This window comes from Macrotis lagotis, chromosome 3 (genome assembly GCF_037893015.1).
Source record: "Macrotis lagotis isolate mMagLag1 chromosome 3, bilby.v1.9.chrom.fasta, whole genome shotgun sequence".
NCBI lineage: Eukaryota > Metazoa > Chordata > Mammalia > Peramelemorphia > Peramelidae > Macrotis > Macrotis lagotis.
The window spans coordinates 7,668,236-7,686,446 of NC_133660.1; the positions used below are offsets into that span (position 1 = coordinate 7,668,236).

Below are 18,211 nucleotides of genomic sequence, written 5' to 3' on the forward strand. Positions count from 1 at the left end.
AAAATATTTGCCTGAGTGATATAATGTCAGTTCAGAAAAGATGAAGAATGAATGCCTTTACTTCATCTTCACATTTAGATATCTGGAAAAAAATGGTTTGCAATTATTTAAAAACACTAAGCTATTAAGTTTTTAGGAGTTCTCTTTTTTTCCATTCAGTAGACACTTTAGGTAGATAGGTAGCATTGGAATAGAACTGTGGACCTAAACTGATGAAGAACTGAGTTCACATCTGACCTCAGAAACTTCCTTTGTTAGGTAAACCTGGGACAAGTCACTTAATTTTTGTAAGCCTCAGGTCCCTCAATGGACCAATGAGGGTAATAAGAGCACCTATCTCCTGGGGTGTTTGTAAGGATAAAATAATAAAATATTTGTAAACTTTGCAAACTTTAAGGTACAATATAAATGCTACCTATTATTACTGTTATTTTTCCTAATTTTAATAAAGAATGGAGCTTTTGAACAATTTCATATTCATAATTTTTGCTACATTGTTAAAAATGCCAACCTGCCAAGTTAACTTTTAAATTCTTGTGGTGTTCAAATGTCAATAAAATGTTAAAAACCTGTCTTTCCCTAAACATAGGTGAGTAATACTGAGTTGGATATGATTAACCTGCTATGGGTAGGTTATCAATGCTAACCTGGAGTATCCTCTAGACTGGAGTCCTGTGTGAAGCGAATAGCAGTTTGACCAAAAGGAGTGTTTTTGGATCCTGATAATTTTTTCAAGGTCTCAAGAGCAGTTCGATGTTCATCATATGTGCCAGGAGCTGGAGTGAATGATTTCACAGGTACAAATCTCTGGTAAATCAGAGTAGAAAATATGCCAATGACAAGATGTAGAACATTTAGATAATTTATGGGTAAAATAGTAACTTTCTTAATATATAGCAACTGTAGTCAAGAAAATATAGAAATATTAATATCTTATGTATATTAATAAATAAGCATAGAGATTTAGATAGAATTAGCTATATATAAAAGAAATATATTTCACAAATATTAAAACAACACTCTATAAGAAAATTCAAGGCAATGTTTCTGTGTGTTACTAGATAATCACAACAATGACAACTACACCTCAATGATAACTACACATCAATTAATAAGCAGAAGAAGGTACATGTATTTATTGTCAAATTAGGTAACTGGGACATAAACCCCAGTTCAAATCTCTCTGACAAAGTGCTTCGATAATTCACTGACTTCACAAATCAACAGTAGTATCAACCTGAATATTATACTTATAACTATATTAATAGCAAATAGCATTTCACTTGGAAATTTACTAGTATTCCACAATAAACATAGGAAACCTGATTTTAACATTATATATAATCATTAAGTATTTGGTATAAGGAGACCAAATCTTTGAAACCTACCCCAAATGGTCTATTGGCCTCCATATAACATTTTTACCTAAAAATGACACACTAAAATTCCCATATTCTAATAAATAACAGTAAAGAGAATATTTAGTTCTTATAGATAAAAATTTTAAACAGATCCTTGAATTTCAATAATATTCTTGATTATCAAGTAATAGTTAACAAATCCAGATAAACTAAACCCTTTTCTTGTTATTAAAAGTAACAAACTTCAAACTATTTTATTCTTTAAAGAATAAAATAGTTTGAAATTTGTTACATCTTTCCCCTTCCCAGAGAGTCATCTTTTTATTACAAAAAAAATTAAAAAGAGAAAAAAAAACAGTTCAAAGAAACTAAACAACAGATCAACCAAATCCAACGTTATATGATTCTACATTTATATCCTCCCATCTTTACAAAAAAAAAGTAAAGAAGGCATATTCTTATATTTCTCCTTTGGGATCAAAATTGCTCAATTTAATTTTAAAGCAATCGGGTTTCATTTTATTTGTTACTATTATTCTTTTCATTTATGTTGCTTGTAGTTATTGGGCAAAATTTTGTTGATACTGTTTACATCCCTTTGCAGCAGTTCATATACATCTTCCCATACTTCTTTATGACTTTCATATTCATTGTATCTTGACAGTGTAATAAAATTCCATTGCAGTCACACATTGTATTTGTTTGGCCATTCATTTCCCAATTTCTACTTGTTTTCTTATTTTTGTTTTTTGCTATATAGATTTTAGTGCATAGGGCCTTCCTTTTTATCACTGACCTTCATGGAGTAGTAGTGAGCTCTCTGGGTCAAAGGGTAAGGATATTTTAGTCACTTTCTTAGCATATTCCAAATTATTTTGTATAATGTTTAAATTAATATGCTATAAATATAATAATGTTACCAAAAGCATATTATTATACCAGTCTTTCCACTACCTCACTAATTTTTATGATTCCCTTCTTTTGTCATCTTTGCCAACTTGGCAGATATAAGATGAAACCATAGAATTGCCTTGAATTTGAACATCTATTGACATCTCTAGGACCCATGATTTGAAATGTCTGCTTAATGTTAGGGACAAAGGTCCTAGATCACTCACTGAGTATGTACAAACTGAGGGGGATGGTAATAATCAATTATGAATGAAAGAATGAATGAAAGAAAAAGAATTTTATTAAATTCTTACTAGGTATTCAGCAGTATGCTAAGTGCTAGGAATACAAATATGAAAACAAAGAGTACATTCCCTATAGTGATTTTCATTCTAAGACAGCTCACATAAAGAATAATTTGACCCAGAAAGATAAATAAATAGAGGGTGGGGTGATATGAAAATTTATGTTGACCCATATTTTCTAGGGAAAAATGGCAGAGCTGATTTGTTCCTGTTTCAAAAACTGGAATGGAGGAAGGTTCCATATTCAATTATAAGGTGGTTGAGAAGAAAACCTGGGAGTAGGAAGTTAAGTAAAGCATAGCTGGGACCTTCCTGAAAAAGTGGGTAAGTAGGAAGATTAGCTAATCAGGCCCACATGGTCCCAAAAAAGAACTTCCAGAAATGAAAGTGTTAAAATCCCTAAGGTGTTTCTGGTATTAACTCCCCCCCAAAAAAGTTCTCAAAACTCCAATTATACCATCTTATTCCTAGTCCATGTATGAAAAATCAGTTTTTGCTAGCTAAGGTTTTCCAGATCTTTTTTCTGGAAATATGAATAACTAAAATGATCATTCATAAATCTCTTATGACTCAGTCCTCGGTCTAATGAAATCTTCATCTTTCTTTGATTACATTATATGTTAATTAAAGAAGTACCAAAATTAAAACACAGTAGTAGAGCTCTTGAATAGCAGAACCAGTCTTGATCAAAGTCTTAATCTCACTCCATTTCACTCTATTTTTTTGCATCTAGCTTTCCCCAGGCTACTGTGGCCCAAGCAAACATTTGGTTCTCAAAAAAAAAAAAAAAGAGAGATGAAAAGGTTTTCACCTTTGCTCATTGCTTTTAGTTTAGCTCCTATAATGATGCTACTTTATCCTCCTTTGTGCACTTATCAATGTCCTTCAAGATTCCAGATAGACAGAGCCTCTACTGGATACCTCAGAGACCAGTCACTGTTAAGGACCATGCTCCAACATGCTTCTAGTATCTCTATGCGGTGTTTTCTTCAGTATGCACAGTGACTCTCTTTCGATTTCCTTCACAGTAAGACATTATAGTGACATCATGCTCTCTATTTGTGATATATGACCTACAGACGGCTCCATATTACTTTTTTTTTCTCTATGGTGCCTATGAGATTTTCTTTTGGAAATTTTAGGCAGGGAAAAGCAATCATTATCATCTGAAGCAGAAGCTCCATCAGAGATTTTATGATCTCTACAAAAATTACATGAGGTATACCTGAACATCTGGAGGCAGGCACTATAAACAAGATAACATGTGCAAATACTTTGCAAACTTTGAGAAGCTACATAAACATTGTTATTATTATTATTATAAATATCATAATATACAGTAGAATGCAATACATCTAGGATAGTTATCACAATGCCAGTTATATAGCATCAACACAAACCTTCTATTCAGTAAACACAGTGCAATACAATTATCATTTGATCAGTTGTTTTAAAGAACAAGTCTAAATTATATGTAGAACATATGACACACAAATATAGTAACAGAAATCCATTTCTACTGGAGCATAAGCAAATTCTAGAGCTAAAAGAAATTTCTAAATTAAGTAAAGCAACAAAAATTTCATAAAAGCATGGATGATAGTCATGAACACAAGAATATGCAAACTTTGGTCAATAAGTAAATAAACTTAAAAGATCAAAAAGTAACAAGAAAAATGCAATAATTTTTGCATATGAAAGAATACAGCTAACAAACACAATAAGATCCCAAACGCACATCACATACATAGATATTAATCTTATCTGGCAATGTGGCTAAATACTTTTCCTACTTTTAAAAAAATCTTGTTACTGATATTTCTAGGATTTGTTGACTACCTGTACCACTCCACTTGAGTTGGTTGATGATCTGTGATACAGCATTCCCAAACCTTAAATGGTAGATAACTCAAACAACACATCAGCATTCTCTGACACTATGAACTGTACCTATACCTTAAGAGTCTCCATATTTGAAGCAGCAGAGAAGAAAGTAGAGCTGACTCTAGGTTAGACTGTCACCCTTTCAAGATCAAGGTCTGTCTCAGGTGAAGAAAAAGTTGGTTATGTTCCTAGCAGCTGCCAATACACAATGTTTTCTTCATTGGAATGCCATCTTGAAAACTATTCCCTAGCTCAAACAAGCCCTCTGTAATGAGTTGATCCTACTTGTCAGTCTACTTTGGTGACCAAGCATTACTCTTTTCCTCCTGTTCATCCAAGATATTAACTAATTGCCCTAAGGACAACTAACAAATGGCTTCAATAAATTGTCAATATCTATGTCCATACTCTGTTGCCAAAATTGGTATCATCAGCATCTAATAAACTATGTGATTTTAAGGAGAAGAAACGAACAGGATGTGAGCGTGACAAAGACAAGTCCAAATGCTACATCTTAGTTGTAATAGATTCTTTCTCCCAGTATTAAGAGGCATATTCAACTAGGAACCAGAAAGTTTCTATAGTTGTTAAAGTATTGTGTCAAAAGTATTTCTCTGCATATAAATTCCTTGCAATGATTCAGTCTAACCAAGTTAAGAGATTTTGAGAGAAAATTCAAGGAAGTAAGTGTTGATAGGCATCAAACTGGCTAGCACTACATCTTACTAGCACTACATCACAAGGAGATTGACTATTGAATGTACTAAGGATCTTAAGGCCTGAGCAGAAATCTCAGTGAATTGAATATTCAGCAATTATAAAGCATGAAAATAATGATATCAGGCTTTACCCCATACTTTTGTTTATTTGGACATTTGAGTCACTTCTGTGTTTTGATGAAAAGCAGCATGGTGTTTTGGAAAGTATTGAATTTGGCATTATAGATTTAAATCTTGACTTTGTTACCTACTACCTCCTTGATCTTGGGCAAGTCATTTAACCTCAGTAGACTTAAATTTCCTCATATATAAAAGGGGAGAGAATTTGGTAGCATGTTACCTCTGGTCCTTCCATATCTAAATTCATGATTCAGTGATCCTGTAATCTTGAATTTATGCTCTGGGATCTCAAAAAAAATTGAAAAACAGTAGAGGCATGTAAGCATCATTGTGTTTTGGCTGAAGATTTGAGTGAAGGAATCCATAAGTTCATTCAGAAGAGCTTTTACAGAAACTATGATGCTTGAGTTCATTGTCAATAATTTCAAGATTAAAAAGAAATTAGCAAGGTTATGAGAATCTAAGAAATGTTGATGCCCATAGCACACACAAGATTGTAGACAATGGAAACTTACTGTGATTGTAAGAGAAGGGATAGACAGGATGTGAGAGTGACAAAGGTCATGTGTGGTATAGAGTGCTGGGCTGAACATAGACTTATCTTCTCCAAGCTAAATATTAACATTCAACCAAAGCTATGGCCCCAAGGCAAAATGACTATCAGAAGAATTAATGCCCAATGGTTAGAGTATTGATCTAAGTGCGAACAGTTTGTTGCCAACTTGAAGGGAAAATTGAGCCAACACACAGCTGGCAATAGCAGAGCAGAAAAAGAGTGGGCAGCTTTCAGAGATCTGGTATACAGCACTGCATTTGCTCATCTGGGTCAGAACACTCACAAACATTAAAACTGGTTTGATTGAAAATGATGAGAAAATACAGAAGATGATAACTGGAAAATGAGAATTCCACAGAGTTTACCAGAAGGATAGTTCAACCATTTCTAAGAAGGCAGCATTTGATTCCATCAAAAGTAAAGTACAAATGAAGCTTAGAGAGATGCAGTACTCTTGGTTCAGTAAGAAGGCAGATGACATTCAGTTTTATGCAGATAGTAACAAACTAAAGGTCTTTTATGATACTCTGAAAGCTATTTTGGGGCCAAAGACCTCAACTACTCACTGCTGATAGAATCCACATTGAGACAACACTTCCATAATGTTCTTAAGAGATCAACATCAATCAATGTAAATTGCCACTGACTATTCACCTCAAAGTAAAGTCCCAAACTGAAGTTTCAACTGAAGAAGAGGTTTTGAATACCATTAGACTCCTTTCAAGTGGCAAACACATGTTGCTGATTCTATTCTGAGATCTACAAGATGGGGGCTCATTGCTCATTCAAAAGCTGACTGAAATTTTACAAATTATATAGCATGAAGAGATTATTCCCAAGAATTCAAGGATGCCTCCATCTATCTCTATGATGGTAAATGGAATAGATTGTCCTGTGACAATCACAGGGTTATTTTTCTTTTGTCATTGCTAATGAGATTCTTGCCAGAGTTCGTGTCAATAGATCGATCCTTCACCTGGAAGATAGTCACCTTCCTGAGAGCCAATGTGGCTTCAGAAAGGGTCAAGGAACAATCGATAAGGTATTTGCTACCCAATAAGTCCAGGAAAAATGCCAGGAAGAGAATAAAAGTCTGTATACAATATTTGGAGATCTGTCCAAGGCCTTTGATACCATCAGTCATGAGGGTTTAAGGAAAATTAAATGAAAATTTGGTTGCCCAGAAAAGTTCAACAGCATTTTGCACAACAGCTTTATGATGGTGTACTTGTCCAGTTTCTGTATAGTGGATGATGTTCTTGAGATGTCCCAGTCATCAATGGAGTGAAACAAGGCTGTGTCCTTACTCCCATGCATTTTAACATCATATTTTCAGTCATGTTATTAAACACCTTCACTAAGGATGAGCACAGCATCAAGGTCAGTACTGCACTGATGGTATATTCTTCAATTTGAAAAGGCTACAAGTCAAGACCAAAATGGAGGAAGTGTTGATACATGATCTTCTGTTGCGGATGATTGTATATTCAATGTAGCTCCTGAAGCTGAGATGCAACAAAGTATGAATTGATTCTTTGATGCTTTGTGCTAATTTTGGTGTAACAAATAAGACCAAGAACATACAGGTATTCCATCATTCAGTACCACACCTTCAACTATGTGGAACCATAAGTTATAGTAAATGGAAAAGTTTTTAGTAGTATGGATATGGACAAGATCACTTAGCCTGGCAGTGTCCTTTCCAAGGAAGTACACATTAACAATGAGATTGATGTATGTATTGCCAGAGCTAGCTCAGTGTTTGGGAGTCTCCGAAAGAAAATGTGGGAGAGAAGAGGTATTAGACTATCAAACTGAAGGTCTACAGAGAGCTGACCACATTGCTGTATGCCTGGACAGTCTGCCAGCCCCATTATCAGGAAACTGAATCACTTCCCATTTAAAATGTCTTAGGAAGATTCTGAAGATCACCTGGCAGGAGAAGATACCAGACACTAAGGTTTTTTTCTGGAGCTAAACTGCCCAGCGTTGCAATGTTCTACAGAGAGGGCAACCACGATGGGCTGGAAAGGTTGTCAGAATGACAGAGGTACCCTTGCCAAAAAGACTACTGTATGGAGAACTCACACAGGAGAAGCTCTCACAAGGGAATCAGAAGAAGAGATACTGAGACATTCTGATGGTTTCTCTTAAGAACTTTAGAATTTGGGTACAGAGCCAAGATGTCAGCATGAGGGCAGGAATTCCCAGAAACTTCCCCCAAAAAGCTCCAAAAGTCATAGAATTATGATTCCAATCATATTTTAGAGGGGAAGACCCACAGAAAAGACTAAGTGAAGCAATTTCCAAGTCCAAGGCAACTTAGTTGACCCATGGTAAAGGTCTGTTTCACCACAGTCAAGTGCAGCCTGGATAGCAACTGTGCCAAGCTGAAGAAAACCATCTCCAGCCTTCCAGGAACAGTCTGGGGTGCCTGGGTTCCAGGGGGTTCCTGGGTCTGAGGTGGCAAGAGCAGTTTTCAGACATCTTGGCCAGGGACAGCTTGGAGAGTCTTCAAGAGAACTCTGCTGCACCAGAGTGAGCATGATGCCTATCTCTGGCCTGCCACAGGAACCTGCAGAGCCACCCAGCAACTGCTTTCAGAAAACTCAGCCCACAGACAGTAAAGGGGATGGGAAGAGACTGAAGAGGTCTCTGCTATCCCAGGGTAAGGACTCTGCTGCTTTGCACATATTCGGATCTAGGGCCCAGTCTGAGTCCCCATATACCATAGAAAAGCAGGGACCCTCCTCACTGGTCCAAGGCAGAGGAGAATGCTTGTGATCATCCATAGACCAGAGCACAGGCCAGGAGAGCAATCAGTCTCACATAAGACCTTGAAGGAATTGTGGTCCCTGGGCGGAGGGGGGGGGGGGGTGTTCCAAAAAACCTCAATCTCATAGATTGAGGAAATGAGAATATAACAAAAAGAACCTGACCATAGAAAATAACTTTGGTCCCATAGGGAATCAAAACATATATTCAGAATATGAAAAAGTCACGGCATTTGTATCCAAAGCCTCTAAGAGAGAGATAGGAAATGGTCTCAGGTTATAGAAGAGTTCAAAAAAGACTAAAAAGCAAGTAAGGCAAGTAGAGGAAAAATTGGGAAGAGAAATGAGAGTGATGCAAGTAAATCATGAAAAATCAAATCAGCAACTTGGCGAAGGAGATAACAAAAAAAAATACTGAATAAAATAAAATGTTAACAGAAACATGTTTGACCCAATTTGGGTCAAATGGAAAAAGCAATCCAAAAGGTAAATGAGGATAAGAATGCCTTAAAAAGCAGAATTGGCTAGTTGAAAAAGGAGATAAAAAAAGTTCTCTGATGAAGATAACTCCTTCAAATGTAGAAGGGAGCTAAAGGAAGCTGATGACTTTGTAAGAAATCAAGAAACAAAAAAAACAAAACCAAAAGAATGAAAAACAAGAAGAAAATGTGAAATATCTTGTTGGAAAAACAATTGACCTAGAAAATAGATACAGGAGAGATAATTTAAAATTTATTGGGTTAACTGAAAGTCATGACCAGGAAAATAGCCTAGATTTCATTTGTCAAGAAATAATCCAGCAAAATTGCCCTGAGATACCAGAAGCAGAGGGTAAAATAGAAATTGAGGGAATCCACCAATCACCTCCTGAAAGAGATACACCCAAAAAATAAACTCCCAGGAATATTGGTCAAATACCAAAACTCCCAAGTCAAAAAGAAAATACAACCAGAAAGAAACAATTCAACTACTGTGGCATTATAGCAGCTTCTACATCAAGGGCTCATAGGGTTTGGAATGAGATATACTAGAAGGTAAAAAAAACTTGGATTGCAGCCAAGCATCAGTTAAACTACCCAGCAAAACTAAATATCCTCCTTGAGGGAAAAGGATGGACAATCAATGAAACTCTCCTGTTGAAATGACCAGAACTGAACTGAAAGTTTAATCTCCAAGTGAAGACTCAAGTGAAGCACAGAGAGGGTGAACTGGAAGGACAAATTATGAGGAACTTAATGATGTTGAACTCTATATATTCCTGCATGGGAAGAAGAAGATACTGATAACTCATATGAACTTTCTCATTTATAAGAACAGTTAAAAGGAGCATGTATAGACAAGGCACAGGAGGGAGCTGGACATAATGATATGATATAATAAAAAGATAGTCAATGGGTGATAAAGGAAAGTACTGGGAGAAAGGGAAAAGAGAGGTAGAATGGACTAAGATACTTCACATAAAAGAATCAAGAAAATGCTTTTGCAAGAAGGTGGAAGGTGAGAGGTAATGAGTCAATCTTCATTCTCATCAGAAATGGTTTGGAGAGGAAACATACTCAATAGGGTATAGAAATCTATCTTACTCTAGAGGAAAAATGAGAAGAAAGGGATGGGATTGGGGAAGGGGAAGTAAGTGATAGAAGAGAGGGAAGCTCATGGAAGAGGGTAGTCAGATACAACACACTCCAGAGGAAGGACAGGTTGAAAGGAGTGAGGGAATAGAATAAATGGGAGTGGGGAGGAATAGAATAGAAGGTAATGCAGTTAATAATAGAAACAGTGAGAAAAGATAATGAAGCAAATTCTCTGATGGATTTATGATAAAGAATGCAACCCATCCCAGAGACAGAGGTGATGATACCTGAAAACAGACTGAAGTACACTTTTTTTCTCACTTCATTTCTCTCAAGGTTTCTCATCTTTTGGGAGAGGGGTTATGTTTACTTTCACAACAGGATTATTGTAATACTGTGAAAATAAATCAATCATAAAAATAACTTTAGAATTGATTGTACATGGGAGACATTGGCACAAGATCACTCAACATGGTGTGCTATGAGGTAGGCAAAATTGAAACAGCTCAGAGTATGCACCTCAGATATTCACACAGACTATTTGTGCCCTACCTGTGGTAGAGCATTCTGAGTTTGTATTGGTCTGATATCCACAGTCAGATATACTGCCATTTGTCTCAAACATAGTGATGTCATTTTGGTCTTCAATAATGAAGAAAAGAACCAATTGACTAAAACTAGCTTATGAACTTGTAAGCTTTTTTTTTGGTTTGTTTGGTTTCTTGGTTTTTTGTTTGTTTTGTTTTGTTTTTAATTTGGTCACTCAGGAACACTTGAGTCTCTTTGGCTCAGTGCTTAAATTTTGCTATGGAGTTATGAAATATAGATATATTTGACATAAGTTCTACAAAACTGACACCTGCAATTCAACATCTTCAAACAACTCTTATAGCCAATCCAAGATTTCCATTAGTCTTTCTTCGTGTGCTTCCAGGATTTTTTCTAAGATGGTGAGGTAACCCAGGTACAACAACAATTCTACAGAGCTATTATCTTCAACCACTTTCACCATAAGCATTGAAAAATAGTAACTGTTTCCATGACACCTCGGGGCATATGCTTAAATTATTAAAATCAACTTGGGCAGAAAACGTCTTTTATTGTACTTCTCTTCTAATGGGGTCCAGTTTTACTTATCCAATAAGTTCAATGTTGAAAACTAATAACTCTCTAGAATACAGTTCAGGACATCAAGAATGCCTGGCATGGCATACTTCTCCACTTTCATTCTTTTATTCAAAATCTGTTTGTTCAGGCACATTCATATTTTCCCACTGTAAGTATGCATATAGGTTACAAGAATGTGGTGACACTAATAAAGAGAACTTTTTTCACATGTTTCCCAAGGTGTTTATCACAGACAAGAAAATCTGCTTTGGTCACTCAGGAAAGGGAGATTTTGTGGGTTATCTGCTCTCCTGGACCTTCATTGATACTATGCCTTTATATAATGGAGTCAGAGCATATGTGCATTTAACTTTTCAAATTAAACTATACATGGAGAGAGAAAGACAGAGATAGCAAAAGTGAGAGAGACAGAGACAGAGACATTTAAATAATGACTTTTGCCCACCATTCTTCACAATGAGTATTTGAAAAATATGCATTGGTTCTTCCCCATCTATCACATGAAACAAACCTCTTAAAAGAATTCCAATCCAGAAAACCCAGAAAGAAAAGCCAGAAGAACAGCTACCTCAGGATTTGTCTCCCATAGCAGCCTTGGACAAATCCGGGCAGGTGAGTCCAGGCTCCAAAGGAGGATCTTCCCCGGATCAGCCAGATTAACAGCTGAATTGGAAGCTGGAGTCTGAGGGCCCCAGAGCGGACCTGCTGGATCAGCAGTGGGGCTGGACAAAAGGGGCTTGGGTCCACGGGGAAGCAGAGGCGCTGGAGTTGGTGCTGTCCCCCTGGAGCTCCAGGACCAGGCTGGGGGAAGTATTCTGGTGCAGGAGAACGGAAGACACCATCCCTAGGCTTCTTGGGTCTGAGAAACTCTGAGGGCACGTCTCCATTGCACAGAGGCTTCTCCTCAAACAAAGGCAAATTACTTCTGCCTCAGGCCCAGGTGTGTGAGCAAAAGAACCAGCCCAGCTGAGGAATGACCTCAGGCCAGGGTAAAGCCCACCATTGATTGAAGGCAAAAGAATTCAATAGTTCCAACTCCTGCCTTCCGGTAAAGGGAGAAGGCCTCCCAACCGAGGTCACAGACACTCCAGGGAGGACAACCAGCAACTCCTACTAGCCAGCCAGACAAAACTGCACTCAGTAAAGCCTTCAGCGATCTCAAGCCCAGGTGAACGAGCCCCACCCCAACTCAAGGTCTTAGCATAATGAAGAAGGGTCAGCCGAAAGGCGGATCCATAGAAAAATTCCTGGAAGGGAAAGACCCCAACCCAGAGAGACCTGGAACCTCTGAGGAGAATACAATCTGGTCTCCAGCACAGAAAAACTTCCTTGAAGAAATAAGGAAGGAGCTTAACAATTTGGGGGAGACAATTAATACCTTAGAAAGTACAATTGGACAAACACAAAAGGAGAATAAATCTCTCTGATCATCAATTGGACAATTACAAAATGAGAATAATTCTCTCAGATCCTCAAACGAGCAAATGCAAAAAGAAATTAATTCTCTCAAAACCTCAATTGGTCAAATGGAAAGCTCTTTCAAAAGTAGAATTGACCAACTGGAAAAGGAGTTGCAAAAGGTTAATGAAGAAAACTCCCCCAAAAAAATAATGGCATCTACAGAAACTAATGACTCAATGAGACAGCAAGAGTTAGTTAAACAAAATCAAAAAATAGAAAGAATAGAAGCAAATGTAAAATACCTCATAAACAAAACCACTGACCTCAAGAATAGATCGAGGAGGGGCAACCTGAAAATTATAGGACTCCCTGAAAACATTGAAGAGAAAAAAAGCCTGGACTTAATATTACAGGATCTAGTGATGGAAAACTGCCCTGATATCATGGAATCAGAGGGCAAAGTAGTTATTGAGAGAGTACATCTATCCCCACCAGAAAAAGATCCTAAAATGAAAACACCAAGGAATGTTGTGGCCAAACTTCAGAACTATCAGATAAAAGAGAAAATCCTGCAAGCAGCCAGAAAGAAACAATTTAAATATCAAGGAGCCACAGTAAGGATCACGCAGGACCTGGCTGCATCAACTTTAAGGGATCGAAGGGCAGCCTGGAACGAGATATTTCGAAGAGCATGGGAGCTTGGAATGCAGCCAAGAATCTACTTTCCTGCAAAGCTGAGCCTTCTCTTCCAGGGAAAAAGATGGACATTTAACGAAATGGAAGAATTCCAAAAATTTCTGATGAAAAGACCAGAGCTAACAGAAAATTTGGACATCAAACAGGAGGTTCAAGAGACACATGAAAAGGTTAAAAAAAAGGGGGGGTGGCAGTAAAAGAAAAAAAATGCAATCTAGTAAATTGAAATTGGCTAAACCCCAGCATGGGGGTAAAAAAAAAAGATTCTCATAAACCTTGAGAAATGTAACTCTAACAGAGAGAATACACCTAGCCAGAAATGATGGACATTCATGACCTATCCATGAGACTACTATCCAATGGGATGTAACTGGCTTTAACCCCACTTGGGAGAAAGACTCTAATAACTCTCAGGAATTTTGACTCTATTTGACAGAATGTATATAACTAGAAGGGACAGTTACTCAGAATTTTCTATAACTTAGAAGGATCTAAAAAAAAAAAACACTACCACCCTAAAAAGGGGGACAGGAAAGAGACGGGAGGAGGGAGGGGATTGAATGGGGTAAATCTCATTACACTAAGAGGTACAAAAAACCTATGGTAATAGAGGGGAAGAAGGGAGCAGAGGAGAAACACCTGAATCTTCTCATCAGATTTGGCTTAAAGTCAACCTACACATACTCAGTTAACTTATAAAACATCTAACCTTTCAAGTATTAAAAAGGGAAAAGGGAAGGGGGGATGGAGAAAGGGGAAGGGGAGTGGGGGAAATAAGGGGAAATAACAAAAGTAAGGGAAGGGAAAAGGGAAAAAGGGAAAGGGGAAAGAAAGGGGAGGGTGTGATATAGGAGGGCAAAAACACAGAAGGGGGTGGTTTTCAGAAACAAAAGACTGGGGAATATGGATAAAAGTGGGGTATGGGGAAAAATACAAACAGAGGGAAGATAGCACAGAGGGCAATAAAGAATTAGTAATCATAACCTTGAATGTGAATGGGATGAACTCTCCCTTAAAACTTAAGCAAATAGCAGAGTGGATTAAAAACCAGAATCCTACAATAGGCTGCTTACAAGAAACTCATTTGAAGCAGAGAGATACATATAGAGTAAAAGTAAAAGGTTGGAGCAAAATATATTTTGCTTCAGCTGAAGTAAAAAAAGCAGGAGTAGCAATCCTTATATCAGATAAAGCAGCAACAAAAATAGATAGCATTAAAAGAGATAAGGAAGGAAACTTTATCCTCCTAAAAGGTACCATAGACAATAATGTCATTTCAATATTGAATATATATGCACCCAGTGGGACAGCACCCAAATTCTTTTTTTTTTTTTTAGTTTTTTTTTTGCTAGGCAAATGGGGTCAAGTGGCTTGCCCAAGGCTACACAGCTAGGTAATTATTAAGTGTCTGAGACCGGATTTGAACCCAGGTACTCCTGACACCAGGGCCAGTGCTTTATCCACTGTGCCACCTAGCTGCCCCGGGGCACCCAAATTCTTAGAGGAGAAGCTGAAAGAATTACAGGAAGACATAGACAGCAAAACTCTACTAGTGGGAGACCTCAACCTCCCGCTATCAGATCTAGATAAATCGAATCATAAAACAAACAAGAAAGAAATTAGGGAGGTAAATAGATTGTTAGAAAAATTAGATATGGTAGACTTATGGAGGAAACCGAATGGGGATAGGAAGGAATATACCTTTTTCTCTGCAGTACATGGAACTTACACAAAAATTGACCATGTACTAGGACATAAAAACCTAATGATCAACTGCAGAAAGGCATAAATAGTGAATACATCTTTCTCAGATCACAATGCAATAAAAGTTATATGCAATACAGGGCCAAGGAGATACAGACCCAGAACAAATTGGAAACTGAATAACCTCATTTTAAAAAATGAGTGGACCAAAAAACAAATTATAGAAAGAATTAACCATTTTATCCTAGATAATGATAATAATGAAACAACATACCAAAATGTATGGGATTCATTCAAAGCAACTCTCAGGGGATATATTATAGCTCTAAATGCTTATATGAATAAATTGGAGAAAGAGGAAATCAATGAACTAAACATGCAACTAAAAAAATTAGAGAAAGAACAAATCAAAAATCCCCAATTAAGTACCAAATTAGAAATTCTAAAAATTAAAGGAGAAATTAATAAAATTGAAAGCAAAAAAATTATTGAATTAATAAATAAAACCAAAAGTTGGTATTATGAAAAAACCAATAAAATTGATAAACCTCTGGTCAATTTGATTAAAAAAAAGAAAGAAGAAAACCAAATTGCTAGTATCATAAATGAAAAAGGTAAACTCACCACCAATGAGGAGGAAATTACAGTAATAATTCAAAACTATTTTGCCCAACTCTATGCCAATAAATTTGATAATCTAAGTGAAATGGATGAATATTTACAAAAATATAAGTTGCCCAGGTTAAATGAAAAAGAGATTAAATACCTAAACAACCCTATCTCAGAAAAAGAAATTCAGCAAGCCATTACTGAACTCCCTAAAAAAAAAAATCTCCAGGGCCTGATGGATTCAAGAGTGAATTCTACCAAACATTTAAGCAACAATTGATTCCAATCCTATATAAACTCTTTGGAAAAATAGGGAAAGATGGAACTCTACCTAACTCTTTCTACGAAACCAATATGGTACTGTTACCTAAACCAGGAAGAGTTAAAATAGAGAAAGAAAATTATAGAACTATCTCCCTGATGAATATAGATGCAAAAATCCTAAATAAAATCTTAGCAAAACGATTACAACAAGTGATCACTAGGATAATACATTATGATCAAGTAGGATTTATTCCATATTAGGAAAACTGTTAGTATACTCAATTATATCAACAACAAACCTATCAGGAATCATATGATCATATCAATAGATGCTGAAAAAGCTTTTGACAAAATACAGCATCCATTCCTATTAAAAACACTAGAGAGTGTAGGAATAAATGGACTGTATCTATCTGAAACCATCAACAAGCATTATATTCAATGGGGAGAGGCTAGAGCCATTCCCAGTAAGATCAAGGGGTGAAACAAGGATGCCCATTATCACCACTACTATTTAATATTGTATTAGAAATGTTAGCAGCAACAATTAGAGAAGATAAAGAAATTAAAGGAATTAGAATTGGGAAGGAAGAGACAAAACTCTCACTCTTTGCAGATGACATGATGGTCTACCTAGAGAATCCCAAGAAATCATCTAAAAAACTACTGGAAACAATTAGCAATTTTAGCAAAGTTGCAGGTTATAAAATAAACCCTCATAAATTCTCAACTTTCCTATATATGTCTAGCAAGATATAGCAGGAAGAGCTAGAAAGAGAAATCCCATTCAAAGTAACCTCAGACAATATAAAATATTTGGGAGTCTATTTGCCAAGACAGACTCAGAATCTTTTTGAAAACAATTATAAAACACTACTCACACAAATTAAATTGGATTTAAATAACTGGGCAAATATCAACTGCTCATGGATAGATAGAGTTAATATAATAAAAATGGCAATTCTACCAAAACTAAACTATCTGTTTAGTGCCCTACCCATCAAAATTCCAAAAAATTACTTTAATGAGTTAGAAAAAATTGTAAGTCAATTCATATGGAGAAATAAAAAGTGAAGAATTGCCAGGAGCTTAATGAAAAAAAAAAGTGCAAAAGAAGGTGGCTTAGCCCTACCCAATCTAAAATTATATTATAAAGCATCAGTCATCAAAACTGTTTGGTATTGGCTAAGAAATAGAGTGGTGGACCAGTGGAATAGACTAGGTGTAAAAGCAGAAGATGACTATAGTAAGCTGCTGTTTGATAAACCCAAAGAGTCTGGCCGTTGGGATAAAAACTCCCTCTTTGATAAAAATTGCTGGGAAAATTGGAAGTTAGTATGGAAGAAACTTAGATTAGACCAACACCTCACACCCTTTACCAAGATAAGATCCAAATGGTTACAGGACATAGACATAAAAAACAATACTATAAGCAAATTAGAAGATCAAGGACTAGTCTACCTGTCAGATCTATGGAAAGGGGAGCAGTTTATGACTAAGGAAGAGTTGGAGAACATCACCAAAATCCTATTAGATGATTTCGATTACATTAAATTAAAAAGGTTTTGCACAGATAAAACCAATGTAACCAAGATCAGAAGAAATGTCGTAAATTGGGAAACAATCTTTACAACTAATGATTCTGACAAAGGACTCATTTCTAAAATATACAGAGAACTGAGTCATATTTTTAAAACAAAAAGCCACTCCCCAATTGACAAATGGTCAAAGGATAGGCAAAGGCAATTTACAGATGAGGAGATCAAAGTAATCTATAGCCATATGAAAAAATGCTCTAAATCATTAATTATTAGAGAAATGCAAATTAAAGCTTCTCTGAGGTACCACCTCACACCTCTCAGATTGGCCAGTATGACCAGGAAGGATAATGATCATTGTTGGAAGAGATGTGGGAAATCTGGGACACTATTAAACTGTTGGTGGAGCTGTGAACTCATCCAACCCTTCTGGAGAGCTATTTGGAACTATGCCCAAAGGGCAACAAAAATGTGCATACCCTTTGACCCAGCAATACCACTACTGGGTCTATTCCCTGAAGAGATGAGGAAAAGGGTAAAAACATTACTTGTACAAAAAATATTTATAGCAGCCCTGTTTGTGGTGGCAAAGAATTGGAAATCCAGTAAATGTCCTTCAATTGGGAAATGGCTTAGCAAACTGTGGTATATGTATGTCATGGAACACTATTGTTCTATTAGAAACCA

General features: G+C 36.4%; 1 protein-coding gene across 1 annotated transcript in view; it reads right to left on the bottom strand.

Annotated features, from left to right (window-relative positions):
* Nucleotides 1–18,211, bottom strand: part of STPG2 (sperm tail PG-rich repeat containing 2) — a 405,935-nt gene that overhangs the window by 260,623 nt on the left and 127,101 nt on the right. The window contains exon 9 of the mRNA XM_074228044.1: nt 648–807. Within this exon, the coding sequence (XP_074084145.1) occupies nt 648–807 (160 nt within the window). The remainder of the gene's footprint in view (nt 1–647; nt 808–18,211) is intronic.